The sequence below is a fragment of the Hipposideros armiger genome, unplaced genomic scaffold (genome assembly GCF_001890085.2).
Source record: "Hipposideros armiger isolate ML-2016 unplaced genomic scaffold, ASM189008v1 scaffold_148, whole genome shotgun sequence".
In the NCBI taxonomy this organism is placed as follows: Eukaryota; Metazoa; Chordata; class Mammalia; order Chiroptera; family Hipposideridae; genus Hipposideros; species Hipposideros armiger.
In genome coordinates this window covers 59,701-74,395 of record NW_017731498.1, presented here as the reverse complement: position 1 = coordinate 74,395, position 14,695 = coordinate 59,701, and the positions used below count along the sequence as shown (strand labels likewise).

Sequence of the window (14,695 nt, the reverse complement as noted above, 5' to 3'; positions counted from 1 at the left end):
AATAAGGGGAATAAGAAAATTGGAATCTATCTGTTTATTTGTACAAAATTAAACACCAGAAGGATAAACCAGGGGCTATTGATACTGGTTACCTACAAGACACTGGTGGGAATGAGGTGAAAAGTTTAGAAAAATTGTGGACTGGGGCAGGGGACTGACACTGTGCTGAGCATAGCTTTTTGAACAGTTCTGGTTTAGAGTATCATGTTAATATCTCATATACTTACAGAAAATAACTTAGATCAATAAGGATAGGGAATGCCGTAAGATGGAATACACACACACACAGATTAACAGAACAACATTCAGAACAGTTTGAAACGACCTAATTACCCAAGAAAAAAATTAACCCACTAACATTTGAACATAGTATTTTGAATGCTTTGTCTTCATGCTAAAGACAAAAAAGAACTTCAAACAAATATTTGGGATAGTCGAGTGGTGTGTTGGTTAGGAGTTGGCTTGGGACACCAGCTCTGAGCAGCAAGGCCCCAATTCAGATACCACATGAGGGCCGGTGACACTCCCCTCTACAGCAAAGATGGTGAACAACAGCTCGACCTGGAGCTGGGCTGCCATGAGTCACCGGCGACTGTGTAGGCTTCAGTGGGGCTGGCCAGCAGCAGGCGTAAGCTTTGTTGAGCTTTTGTGAGCTGCCGTGAGCCACCGTGAGCAGTTGTCCAACGGCCAGTGAGTGACTGCCTCCCCTGGGAAGAGTGCAATGATAATACCAACACGTGCAGTGCCATAATACTACCAGTGAAGTGATAACCTCCACAACTAGACTGAAGAACAAAAAGACAGCAACTTGTCTGTTCCCTTCCTCCAATTCCCAATACAATCTTTTTAAAAAACCAAATATTTAATTGTAGTTAGCAGGCTTCCTTTTCACAATGGTGTGGGTTAGCAATTCTGAAACAACTTTCTGAACATTCGAGGATTAAGTATATAAATAAATATATTGTGAATAGTGGGAACCAGGTTTCTCACTGTGTGAGAATAAAGTTAGTTATGGAAAGAACAGAATGAAACCTGTGGTGTAGATTAGCAATCCTATATTAAGAAAACTGTAAGACTGATCATGGTTTTAGATAGATAAATGGATAGAGATAGAAAGATAGACAGATAGATAGGTAGATAGATAGATAGATAGATAGATAAATAGATGTGTGTGTGTGTGTGTGTGTGTGTGTGTTTTCAGGGTTCCTTGGAGAAATGGCAAATATCAGGGCTAGGGCAGGGAAAGGATAAGTTTATAACATCTTGTCATTCTAGAAAGTCAAAAAGTGACCAAAGAGTGATTGGGACATATTAAAAGGATACAAGGGCCAGCTTGGAGAAGCTCCTACTCACTAAATCTCAGAGAATTTGATTATAAAAATAAATAGTGGAAGTAAAGGATTTCAACCTATTTTAAAAAACAAGAATCAAGAGTTCACATTGATATAAATAAATAAATGGAGGAAAGGGGAAAATTCTTCCTTATAGTAGAAATCCCACTAGTCAAAGTAAAAGAAATGGCATAATTAGAAAAATCGCCATTTGACCACCATCAGAATTATTGATTCAGGCAAGAATCACCAATGAATATTAAAACTAGGGAAGAAGGAGTTTGAGAAGCAACAAGGTATTTATATAGTCTTTCATATGTATATGAAAGTATCTTCTCACAAGATACTAATTACAAAGGGGAAAAGAGTATCTTTACAACAGAGAACTGTGACAGATGCCACCTTAACCAAGTGATCAAAATTAACACCAATAATGCGACAAATTTGACATAAATATGCCTCCTGATATGCTGAACTGAAAAGGGCAAAACATCACTTCTGTGGTCTTCTTGCCATGACAGCATAAACTGAATCAAATCAGGAGGAAATATCACATAATCCTGAATTGAAGGGCATTCTACAAAATAGCTGACCAGAATTTTCCAAAGATATCAGTATTATAAAACACAAAGAAAGACGCAGAGACTGTTCCAGACTACGGAAGATCGAAGAAACATGACAAATGACATGATCCAGGGTTTTCTTTTGTTCTAAAGGACATCAATGGGACAGCTAGAAAAATTTCAATGAAGTCTGTAGATTAGATAATAGCACTATACCAATGTCTATGTCCCTAATTGGAGAGATATACTGCAGTTATGTAAGAGAATTTTTAGGGATAAAGAGACATCATGTCTGCATATACTACCAAGTCAGAAAAAGTATTATAGGTATAGATATAGAGACAAGGATATATGGTAAAATATTAATATTTGGGGAATATAGATGAAGAGTATATGGGAATTCTTTGTACTATTCTTATAAACCTGTGAGTTCAAAATTATGTCAAAGTGAAATTTTTTTTCTGGTTGTCCTGAAAAGACCTTAGGAAATCTAATATAATAAGACCACAAAGACCACATTTATCCATAGCCAACTGAGATACGCTGGGTCCTGGCCCTCTGCAATGTGATGAATTTTGTTAGGTATAATCAGGGCATTATGATTATGTTTTTAAATGTCTTTATCTTATTAGAGACTCATACTGAAATATTTAGGAGTAAAATTAGGGGAAACCTGAGATTTGCTTTAAGACTTTCCAGCAAAAACAAAACTGGAAAAAAGGGTGGAGGGACCAGAGAGATGAAACAAGATTGGCAAAATGTTAATATTTTTTATTATTAAACTGGGGCAAGGATACATGGGCTTCAATACACGATTCCTTCTACTTTAGTGTTTGTGTGAAACATTCTATTAAAAAGTATTTGTTTTTTTAAAAAATAGGAGATTTCTTTGTTGACAGGAAAATCCCTGCCACTAAGTGTCTACACTTGGCATCCCTGGAGAGGTATGGAAACTTCCAAGAAGGTTTTCAATTGGAATGATGTATAAACTCAGAGTTCCTGACTTAACAAGCTTGGCTCATCAGTGTCACCAGGAAATGTTTACTTCTTGCTTGGTGACAGTTCCAGCGACTGGAAAGAGCAGAGGTGGGCTGCCCAGGGCAGGAAAAGATAACTGCTAAACCCTGAGTGAGGGCAGGCTGGCAGAGGAATGTCAGAGCCACAGCTGCCTGTGCCGGGCCTCCTGGGCCAAAGGTCCACTCGGGACTGGACTTCCCAAGACCCCTGCCCACCTCCCATCACCCAGATCACACAGGCGGCAAGTACTATTCCTCATGGTGACCCACCTCTGGCACCCAGAAAAGCATGTGCTCTTCTACAAGACAGGGAAGTGTATGCTGTACATTTTAGAAAATTTTCCATTGGAAGTGGGTTTCCTCCCCACCCCCCAAAGCTTTAGTATCCAAAGAAATAAGCTTCAGTATCTGAAGAAAGCCATTCATCTAGAGTACTCTCCTTCTCAAATGGTATCACTTAAGCCAGACATGAGATAATGGATGGGGAAATCTTTTGTGAATAGGAAAGGAGTTTAAGAAGAGGAGAGGAACAGCAATCCATGTTGATACCAGAGGTTGCAAGGAGTCTAAATTGAGAGGGTTGGGTTCCAGGTGTAGCAATAAGTTTATCAGGACATAGATGGTCAGAAATGAGTAAGGCAGCTCAGGTATGAGGGCCTCTGCCATGATGAGACTGTCTCACTTAAGCCTGGTAGATAAGCTGCCTGCTTCCCGGCAAACTTCGGAACAGAGAAGTCAGCCCAACCATGGACCAAAGCACAGGGACAGAAATCTACTGGCGGGGTTGAGAAGGGGACAGGTGAAGGGACTACTTTGTTGAGTACCCACTCCGTGTTAGGTGCTTAGCTCACATTATCAGATTCAATCTTTTGGACAACTCTCTGAGGTAGGTGCTGTAGGTATCACTGCTGTTTTACCGACGGGAAACATGCTCCAGGTGACATTATTAGGAGATCCTACAGCCAGGGGGCTCATGCAGGTCTGTCTGATTCCAAAGCCCTTCCTTGCTAGAGACCTCATACCCCCACCCCCACCCCCTAACCCCCCGTCAGCTGCTCCTCCAGTCTGTAGGCTTCGGCACCATCCCCCCAGCCTCTGAGTCAGGACACCTGAGTTTGTTTCCATTTTCAGTTTGATCACATGGCCTGGGTCACTTATCCCACCTCAGAGGGTCATAGTAAAGATCAAATATTCTAATGCCTGATTTCAGCTCTTTGTAAGTGCTACATTGTTCCTCTTATTTTTAAAGAGGTAGGTGCTTGTTGGCATTTGCGGATAACTAACTGTTGAAAAGCGTTTTACTATCGGTTTCTTAGGAAGCAAAGTCGAGACTGACACAGCTGTGCCAAATGGCTGTTGTGTGTTGTCACTTCAGATCACTAATAACCCACTTACACACTAAGTAGGCACTTATTCATACACAGAACAATTCCTTATGCAATGCTCAACCTGCCATCTGGTCCCAGCCTGAATTATGCTAATTAGAAAGCACAGAGCTGTGCAGTGGCAGAGTAGTCTGGAAAAGTCCCAACGATGGTTAAGGTAGGAAATGGCGTTCTGGGGCCCACTTGGAAGGCAAAACACTAACTGGTGGTGACTGAGTGTGCTTTTTTTCTTTGTCTAAGGGAGAAAGTAGTCTTAACTGACCAGCATATTTTGTTAAACGATGAAATGTCCTTAATGTCCTTCCTTCAAACTTCAGTCTGGCAGGGCTTTGTTCTCTCTGACTCATGGGAGATGGTAGATAGATAGATAGATAGATAGATAGATAGATAGATAGATAGATAGACGTGTGTGTGTGTGTGTGTGTGTGTGTGTGTGTGTGTGTTTTCAGGGTTCCTTGGAGAAATGGCAAATATCAGGGCTAGGGCAGGGAAAGGATAAGTTTATAACATCTTGTCATTCTAGAAAGTCAAAAAGTGACCAAAGAGTGATTGGGACATATTAAAAGGATACAAGGGCCAGCTTGGAGAAGCTCCTACTCACTAAATCTCAGAGAATTTGATTATAAAAATAAATAGTGGAAGTAAAGGATTTCAACCTATTTTAAAAAACAAGAATCAAGAGTTCACATTGATATAAATAAATAAATGGAGGAAAGGGGAAAATTCTTCCTTATAGTAGAAATCCCACTAGTCAAAGTAAAAGAAATGGCATAATTAGAAAAATCGCCATTTGACCACCATCAGAATTATTGATTCAGGCAAGAATCACCAATGAATATTAAAACTAGGGAAGAAGGAGTTTGAGAAGCAACAAGGTATTTATATAGTCTTTCATATGTATATGAAAGTATCTTCTCACAAGATACTAANTGCTATCTGTCACCATGTACCAGAATTAACTCAAAATGGATCAAAGACCTAAACATAAGACCTAAAACAATAAACTGCATAGAAGAAAGCATAGGTACTAAACTTATGGACTTTGAAGTTCAAAGAGGATTTTATGAATTTTACCTCAAAGGCAAGGGGAGTAAAAGCTAAAATAAATGAATGGGGTTATATCAAACTAAAAATCTTCTGCACAGCAAAAGAAACCATAAACAAAACAAAGAAGCAACTAACCTAATGGGAGAAGATATTTGCAAACAATGCCTCTGATAAGGGTTAATACCCAAAATATATAAGGAACTCATACAACTCAACAACAAAAAGGCAAACAATTCAATTTAAAAAAATGGGCAGAGGACCTGAACAGAAACTTCTCCCAAGAAAACATACAAACAGCCAACAGATGTATGAAAAAATTCTCAACTTCACTAGCTACTAGGGAAATGCAAATCAAAACCACAATGAGATATTACCTCACACCTGTTAGAATGACTGTCATCAACAAGACAAATAATAACAAATGTTGGAGAGGCTGGGGAGAAAAGGAACCCTCATACAATTGTTGGCAGGAATGTAGATTGGTGCAGCCGCTATGGAAGGCAGTGTGGAGGTCTCTCAAAAAGTTAAGAATAGAATAACCATATGATCCAGCAATCCCTCTCCTAGGTATCTACCCAAAAAATCTGAAAACATTTGTCCATAAAGACATATGTATTCCAATATTCATCGGAGCGTTATTTACAGTGGCCAACACATGGAAACAACCAAAGTGTCCTTCGATAGATGATTGCATAAAGAAGATGTGGTATATATACACAATGGAATACTACTCTGCCATAAGAAAAGATGAAATACTGCCATTTGCAACAGCATGGATGGACCTTGAAATTATTATGCTAAGTGAAATAAGTCAGACAGAAAAAGTTGAGAACCGTATGATTTCACTTAGATGTAGGATATAAAACTGAAAGCAACAAAGGAACAAGACAAACAAATAAAGAAACAAAAACTCATAGACACAGACAATGGTTTAGTGGTTACCAGAGGGTAAGGGGGGAGGGTGGTAGAAGAGGGTAAAGGGGGTCAAATATATGGTGATGGAAGGAGAACTGACTCTGGGTGGTGAGCACAGAATGTGGCATATAGATGATGTATTATAGAAATGTACACTTGAAACCTATGTAATTTTACTAACCATTGTCACCCCAATAAACTATATTTTTTAAAAAAAGAAAATACCCTTGTGATTTTCAAAGCTAGACAGAAAAATCACAGTGATATGCTTTGGCTTTTGGCAGAAAGGTAATGTGAGTCAGCCCACCTCACTAATCTATAAACTCATTGCTGCCTCTGTCTGTATTGGTTGGTTTAGATCTGTGAATGCATTAGGGCAGGTGTGTGATGGCATCTCTCTGCTAAAGGTACCTCCACACCACAGTGTTCACAATCACACAGTTACAAAAATGACCTGGGCATGATATTAGACATATGTAGTATTTCTTTCTGGACATCTAAAAACTAACTAGAGTTTCTGTACAAGTCTGCTCAGGCTGCCATAGCAAAACTGTAGACTGGGGGCTTAAAAACAGGAATTTCTTTTCTCACAATTCTGAAGGCTAAAGTGCAAGATTAAGGTGCCAGCGTGGTCAGGAAGTCTAGTGAGAGTTCTCCTCCTGGCTTCTCACTGTGTCCTCACATGGTTTCTGGGGTAGGGGGTGTGGGGAGAGAGCACTAGCTCTGTGGTGTGTCTGCCTATAAGGGCACTAATCCTGTCATAAGGGCCCCACCCTCATCTAAACCTAATTATCTCCCAAAGGCCTCATCTCCAAATACTATCATATTGAGGGGTAGGGTTTCAATGTATGACTATGTGTGTGTGTGTGGGGGGGGGGCGCAGGGGGACATAATTCAGTTCATAATAGTTCTTAAGTAAAATGAGGTTTTTAAAATCTTGAAAAAGATCAGTGTGTTATTAGATCCATTCTAAGCATGGGATGCCGCAACATTTTTTGGTAAAGAGAAGATAGTACATATTTTCAGGCTTACAGTCATATGGTCTCTATCACAACTACTACTCCATTCTAGTGCAAAAACAGCCACAGACGATACACATAGCTGTGTTCCAATAACATTTTATTTACAAAAATAAGTAGACAGGGGGCCAAATTTGGCTCATGGGCTATATGTAGTTTTCTGACTATTACTCAGAGCGTTCAGAACATTATTTTGTAGCACAGTCATTCAAGGTGAATGTCAAACCTTGTCTCTACTTTTAAGGGACAACAGCCACAGGTACAAAACACAGAAATGTCTCTGCCTCCCCTTCAGATCCACCAGCTGAGTTCACATTTGCTCAGTACTTGCTATGTGACCTGCATGTTGCTAAGTGCCTTATATTTGTTATCTGATTTAATTCATTCTTTCCCATGACATTTTGGGGTGTTATTTCTCTTTGAGAAGGAGATCAACTCTCAGTGAAATTCTGTCCCTGGCCCAAGGTCACACAGCTGGCACGACAGAGCAGAATCCAACCCCTCGCGTTCATTTCAGAATGACAAGATGCCCTTTGGCGGAGGACAGGATGTAACCACTACAGCTCCGTGCTGCTGAGATCCTTTGAAATAAAATCAAGACAAGACTGAAGGTGGGCTTCATTCCACCACCCAGTCCAAGCTTTTTTGCTCTTTTATTTTCTAAACTCTGTCAAATCTCTAGCTTTTCAGGTCAAGTCTCAGTCGTCACCTCCCAGCACAGAATTCCCACCTAAAGATTTTTATTCCTTGTGTGGAGGGAAAGTCACCAGATGTCCTTCCTACTCTCCTGGAAGAAAGGAGACGATTGTAGACACTCAGACTTGCCTGTGGTCCAGCAGCTCGCACTCAAAACCCAGGCCCGCAGAGCTGTCCACGGAGGGGCAGCCTCTAGGCCCTGCTCATGTGGGGTATGCAAATTAGAATAAGGGAGGGGCCACGGGGTCTGCCTGTTTGATATTAAAAAGCACATTTAACAACATAATTGCATATTTTAAAGGTTTAAAAAGTGATATTTGGGCGGCCGGATTGCTCAGTTGGTTAGAGCGCATGCTCTGAACAACAAAGCTGCCGGTTAGGCCCTGCATGGGATGGTGGGCTGCGGCCCCCGCAACTAAATTGAAAAAACAGCGACTGGACTTGGAGCTGAGCTGCGCCCTCCACAACTAAGATTGAAGGACAACAACTTGACTTGGAGCTGATGGGTCCTGGAAAAAACACGTTGTTCCCCAACAAAATTAAAAAAAAAAGTGATGTTTAAGAAAATAAACCACATTATCTCTGGCAGGTCTGTTAATCCAGAAGGCCGAGAGGTATTGCCGCGATACTGCTACATGTGAAGCAGGAAGGCTGTTACTTAGGAGCTCAGCTGGGTCCAGAACTGGGGGCGCTGCAGCGCTATGAAGCACACACACCTGGGGTCCGGCTCCTGCATAAAATCCCCACTCTACCTGCTGCTTGATAGCCCCGGCTCCACACAAACCCACCCTCCACCCCCGGCATCAATCACAGGGCAGCAAAGGGGTCTGGGAGCACCCCCAAATATGCTGGACAGGGAAAGAGTGGGGCTTGCCAGTACCACTGACACTCCCTAGGTCCTAGCCCAGCTTTTTCCTGGAAACTCTCTCTGGGAGGTTCTTGAAAGGGGTAGTGGGCAGGGGGTGCCCACCTGTGATTATTGGGAGGCTATGAGCCCTGTGTCCTCCCTCAGAGGGTCACACCAGCTTTAGAAGGCATTGGGAAGTGTTGCTGCTCTCAGCGCCCGAGTTCGGGGAGCTGAAGGAACAAACAAACGTTTCACTCCCTGCACCTTATTTCTGGTCTCAGACATGAGCTTGTCTAGTTCTCTCAGGAGCTGCAGGTGCTGAGTGACCAGGAGGGAATGTACCTCTGGTTGGAAGTTAATAGCCAGCTGGTGCCCCAGACTCCTCCTCGCTCCAATCGCCATCACCCTGCCAGTCCTCGATAGCACCTCTGGCCCCTGCTTGACTCTGTGGCTCCAAGACAGATCAGAGTGGCCATATGAACGAGGGGCAGCAGGTGAGCACCCTTTGCTAGAGCAGACCTGCTGATCACACACGGCCAGCTCCCTAAGCCTCAAAGGCTTCCCCCTCCAGGCTTTGCAGGGACTTGGGGCTTCTCCCAGACACAGATGCCTGGAAGGTTTTCTGCCTCCAGGAGATGACCAGGAACATGAGAAAAGATGCGGGTGTCAGTCCAACTGCCATGTGAAAATCAAAGGGAAAGCCTCTTTTCTATCAGATCCAGGTGCATGGGATCACCTCTGCTGAATTTTTTTTTTAAATCAGGGGATTCTTCTGAGAATCAAGGGAAATAAGTTCTATGCCTCACCTGACACAGAAACATTACACCTCACTGCTGTATTCTGGAAAAGCTACCTGGCCCTGCAGGCTTAGCATTAGCAGGCTGCCCTGGTGTGTTCTCAAGGACACCTGGTGGGCTGGTTATTGTATGCCTACGCTGGCTTTAACCATAACTGCTTCAGGAAGAGCTCCTGAGGACAGCAGGCCAATTTGGTGGGCTCTCACAGAAACCAGAAAACCAACTGGAAACCACGGCCCCTGCTACCTGATCCTCTCTCTACAGGCCACACAGGAACGATTTCAAAGGCTCTGAGCTTCCAGATCTCACCTACACTTCCAACATCTCTGCCCCAGGGTCTCAGGTACCAGGTGAGGATGTTGATGCAGTGTTCACCCGCAATTATCCCTAAATACTGTCTCACTGTGACCCAAAGCCATGCTGCCTGTGAGGCATGAACAAAGGAAGTTCCACTGGCAGTGAAAGAGGCATGTTGTCAAAGAGCCTGGCAGTGCCAGGGGGCTTCCCCTGCTTCCTGCACACAGTCCCCTAGATCCCGGGACACCGAGGCTGCCCACCCCTCCTTCCTTTCCAGCTCACTATGTGCTCAGTGCTGGTGAGAAGGAAGGATAAAGGAAAGGAGGATGTGCTAGGCTGAATAGTGTCCCCCCAGAATCCATGTCCACCTGGAGCCTCCAAAAGTCAACTTATTTGGAAATGGGGACTTTGCAGATCTAAACTAGTTAAATGAAAATAAGGTCATACTGGATTAAGGTAGGCTCTAAAACCAATGGCGTGTCCTTATAAGAAGGCTGTGTGAAGACACCCAGGGAAGGTTATGTGAAGACAGAGGCAGAGACGGGAATGATGCAGCTATAAGCCAAGGACTGCCAGCTACCACTAGACCCCAGGAGAAAGTCATGAGATGGGTTCTCCCTCAGAGCTTCCGGAAGGAATTCACCCTACTGACACCTTGATTTTGTACTTCTGGCCCCCACAACTGTGAGAAAATAAATTTCTGTTGTTTGAAGCCACCCAATTTGTGGCACTTTGTTATGGCGGCCCTAGGAAATTAATACAGAGGAAAGGAAGAAACTATTTTTCAGAGCCAGATACACATTTGATATGTGCACATACATTACCTCATATAACCCTCAAAACAACTCTGAAGGGTAGATATTATTCTCATTTGACAACGAGAAACCTTGGATTGAGCCAATAACTTGTCCTTGGTCATTAAACTAGAAGGAGGCAGAGCTAAACTCTCTCTTTGTCCTGTTCCTCTTCCTCCTCAGAGCCTAGGAAGTGGGCAAGTTAATATAATAAACAATCTTTTGTTGCTACATCCATGGGACAAATCATCCTGGTATTAAATGTTCATTGTAAGTAGGATTATCCGCACATGGTTTCCCTCCCTCTCCAGTTATAACCCTGTCAATGGCATTTTAGTGTCTAGGCAGATGAGAAGGTATTCCATGGCTGTGCAGATGGGGAGAAAGGACCTCAGCACCCTACAGAACATACCATGTCCATTTTCAAGTAAACATGAGTGTGGCTGGCATAACAAGATCCTCAATGCTGTTCCTCCTGTCACCCAGAGGCAATCATGACTGTCCATTTCAAAGGTATTGCAACACCTGTCAAAGCCAACATCAAGGCCAAACATAATGGTGGTGCAGATGATGAAACTCAGTGACAACCATAATTTTTGTCCATAAGAAATCTCAGGCTATTCAAATATGAGCCCTGTAATGGGTTAAATAGTGTCCCTCAAAAATTCATGACCACTCAGAACCCATGAACGTGACCTTATTTGGAAATTGGGTCTTGGTAGATGTAATCAAGTTAAGATTAGGTCATACTTGATTAGAATGAGTCCTAAATCCAATATAACTGAGGTGTTTATAAGAAGAGGAGAACTTGGACATAGGAACATAGACACACAGGAAGAAGACGAACATGTGAAGAAGGAAGCAGAGGTTGGAGTTATGCTGCACAAGGAATAACTGGGAACTCCAGAGCCTGGAAGAGGAAAGATTCTTCCCTAGAGCCTTCAGGGGGAGCATGGCCCTGCCAGCAACTTGATTTTGGACTTCTAGTCCCCTGAACTATGAGAGAATAAATGTCTATTGTTTTAAGCCACCCAGTTAGCGGTACAATCGATCCTCATTATTTTCAGATTCTGGATGTGCAAATTTACCTACCTGCTAGAATTTATTTGCAGCCCCCAAATCAATACTCACAGAGCTTTCATAGTCATTCATGGTCATGTGCAAAACAGAAAAATCTGAGCTGCCCAACACACGTTTCTAGCTATAATCAGACAAGGCGACGCTTGGCATTCCCATTTCAGTTCTCACACTATAAACAGGTGTCCTTTCTGCAATCTATTTAGTGCTACATTTTTGCATTTTTGTACTTTCTGTTGGTGACTCTGCTGTTTCAAATGCCCCGAAATGTGGTGCTGAAGTGCTGTCTAGTGTTTTTCAGTGCAAAAAGGTTGTGACGTGCCTTACAGAGAAAATATGTGCCTTAGATAAACTTCACTTGGGCATGAGTTACAGTGCTGCTGGCTGTAAGCCCAATGTTACTGAATAGCAATATACATTAGTAAGGGGTCTTTAAACAGACACACACAAAAAACAAGGTTATATATTTACCAGTTGATGAAAATATTTTAACCAGAGGTTCCTGGGAACCTAGCTCTGTATTTCCCCTAAGAACAATGGCTCAGTATTGCCTAAGTCAGTGTTCATGAAGACTTTATAGAACAGAACAACTCTGAATAAGGAGAATTGATTGTACTTTCTTACGACAGCCTTAGGAAACCAAAACAAGCCCATTTCATACTCACCCAGAACCTTGCAGGCCTCTTGAATGAGCTTAAGGGTGATGATGTCATCATACACTGTGTATGTCATGAAGGCATCTTGCACTTCAGCAGAAGCTCTGAAAGAAAAATCAAGGTGCAGTGACACCCCAGCCACTGGAGCTTTGCTCTCAAGAATACCTCCATTGACCCAGCAAGGTATAACGTAGCAAAAACACTCTCAATCATAAGGAATGGGAAGCAGTGGAGCGTTGGGTGTCAACTCCTCCAAGAAACCTTCTCTGGACCTCAGTTTGGGCCAAAAGCTTCCTTCTCAAGTACCCGCAGTAGGCTATGTATTCCCCCAACTTATGTCAAGATTATTGGTTTTACCCCTTAGACTGGACTCCTTGAGCATGGGCATTGGGACTTATTTTTATCTTTGAACCCCCAGCAAGTAGTGCTGTGCTTGGCACATGTTAAGAACCTAAACATGGCAGTGAACTTGGAACTCAGCAATTGCAGAGCCCTGTGCTCTGAAGCAAGCAGTGTAGCTGCTTGAGGAGCTCACTGTTTTCCAATGGGGTTGGCTGTGTTGTAGGAGTTACTGGTGAACTTTGGTCTGGCAACAGCTAACCAAACCTGGTGAAAAGAGGCTTAACCTAGGAGTTAGAAAGCTTGCACTCTTGGCTTGATCCTTGTGTGAACCATTAAACTGTACTGAGCAATTCAGTCACTTCAGGAGGAAGGAGGCTGGGCCAGGACTGGGTAGGCAAAGAAGAGCATTCTGGAGAGAGAGAGAGATGAGGCTCCAAGGCAGAGGAGAGGATGAATAGGGTACAGAACATTTGGTTTTATCCCAGGACACATCCCAGAATCCCAGAATTGGGAGCATTGCAAAATTCCCTAATTGTCCAATTTCCCACCCTATATGATCTCTGACTACTGGTCTTCCAGTTGCCTCTTGAATGCTTCCAGTGACAAGAAGCTCACTCCTCTTCAAGGCAGCATATTCCACATACAGACGGTTTTCTTTGATAGGAAGTTTTTTCTTAGGTTCAACTGAAACTCGCTTCTGGGCCTTACTAACATCTTCTATTTATTGAGCATCTCCTATGACCCAAAAGATGACAGATTATTTCTGACCATCTTTTTTACTATTGAGGAAACTGATGCTCAGAGAGGTTAAGTGTCTTGCCAATCACCCAGTTGACAAGTGAAAGATCTGGGCTCTGAGCTTCAAAGCCTACATGACTCCTACGTTTTGCCACTGCAGTCTCACTGATTGGCCCTAGTTCTGCCCTATGGGGAAATGCAGATCTGACTGGTCCCACCTCCAGGTACCAAGCTCTCTAATATCTGAAGATCCTTATTCATTCTTAAGTCTTTATTTTCTCCTGGGCCAAACTCCTTTATCTTTAGGGAATTCAACTTTCTCACTGTAAAATGGGGGTGATACTACCTGTCCCACATTTCTGACAAGAGTATTGATGAGGATAAAATAGGGTAACTGACATGAAAGAGCTCAGAGAACATGAGAAGAATATCCTAGGCAAAGAGCAGCTGCAGTAATGATGAGGACAGAAAGGTGGCGTGGGGCTAGGAGTCAGGAGACTGTGGTTCCAGGCCTATGCTTGACACAAATGAGCTCAGAGGGAAAAGCACTGCCTCTCTCTAGGCCTCAATTTCCTTATCTGTAAAATAAGGGAGCTGGTGGTGAGATCACTGTTGCTCAACCTCTTTTTAAATCCATGTCCCCCTCCCCGCCACATTCACTGGGTTTTCTGAAACAGCCCTAGAGGTTCTGCCCCCACAGTTGAACATCACCAAACTAGAAGCTCTCTGAGTTTGACCCATTAGCAAGACTACCTGTTTTGGTCCATGTCTGTACAGGGCTCTCTAAGCATCATCAGATGCAGCTGTTCGGAGAAGCTGGATGTGGGCCTAGGGCAGGCAAGAGACACTGTTAACCACCATCACTCACTTAAGTGAGTTGCTCTCGCCATGTTGGTATCACCCTCCACCCATCTCCCCAGGGACTGTGGGACTGTGTGACAATGTGTGTCCTCCTTCTACGCCTATAAGCAAAATAGAAACATGATGAGCAAGACCCAAGTTTAAACTTGACATGTTGTCATAATTTGTTGTGAAGGCCCAGAATGATTATATCACCTCCAGAACCCTTGGAAAGAAACTCTGTGGCACTCACCACGCCTCTGGTGGGACCACCAATTCATCCCTGTCTGGGGCTGGCAGCCTCTTCTTTCCTGTAAGCTGAACTGATAATACTT

General features: G+C 43.1%; 1 protein-coding gene across 1 annotated transcript in view; it reads right to left on the bottom strand.

The window, feature by feature from the left end:
• The window catches only part of LOC109387114 (guanylate cyclase soluble subunit beta-2-like), a 78,312-nt gene extending 65,775 nt beyond the window's left edge, over positions 1–12,537 (bottom strand). Inside the window, exon 1 of the mRNA XM_019650829.1 lies at positions 12,450–12,537. Coding sequence (XP_019506374.1) covers positions 12,450–12,516 — 67 coding nt within the window. The 5' untranslated portion in view covers positions 12,517–12,537. The remainder of the gene's footprint in view (positions 1–12,449) is intronic.
• Between the last annotated feature and the right edge of the window lie 2,158 nt (positions 12,538–14,695).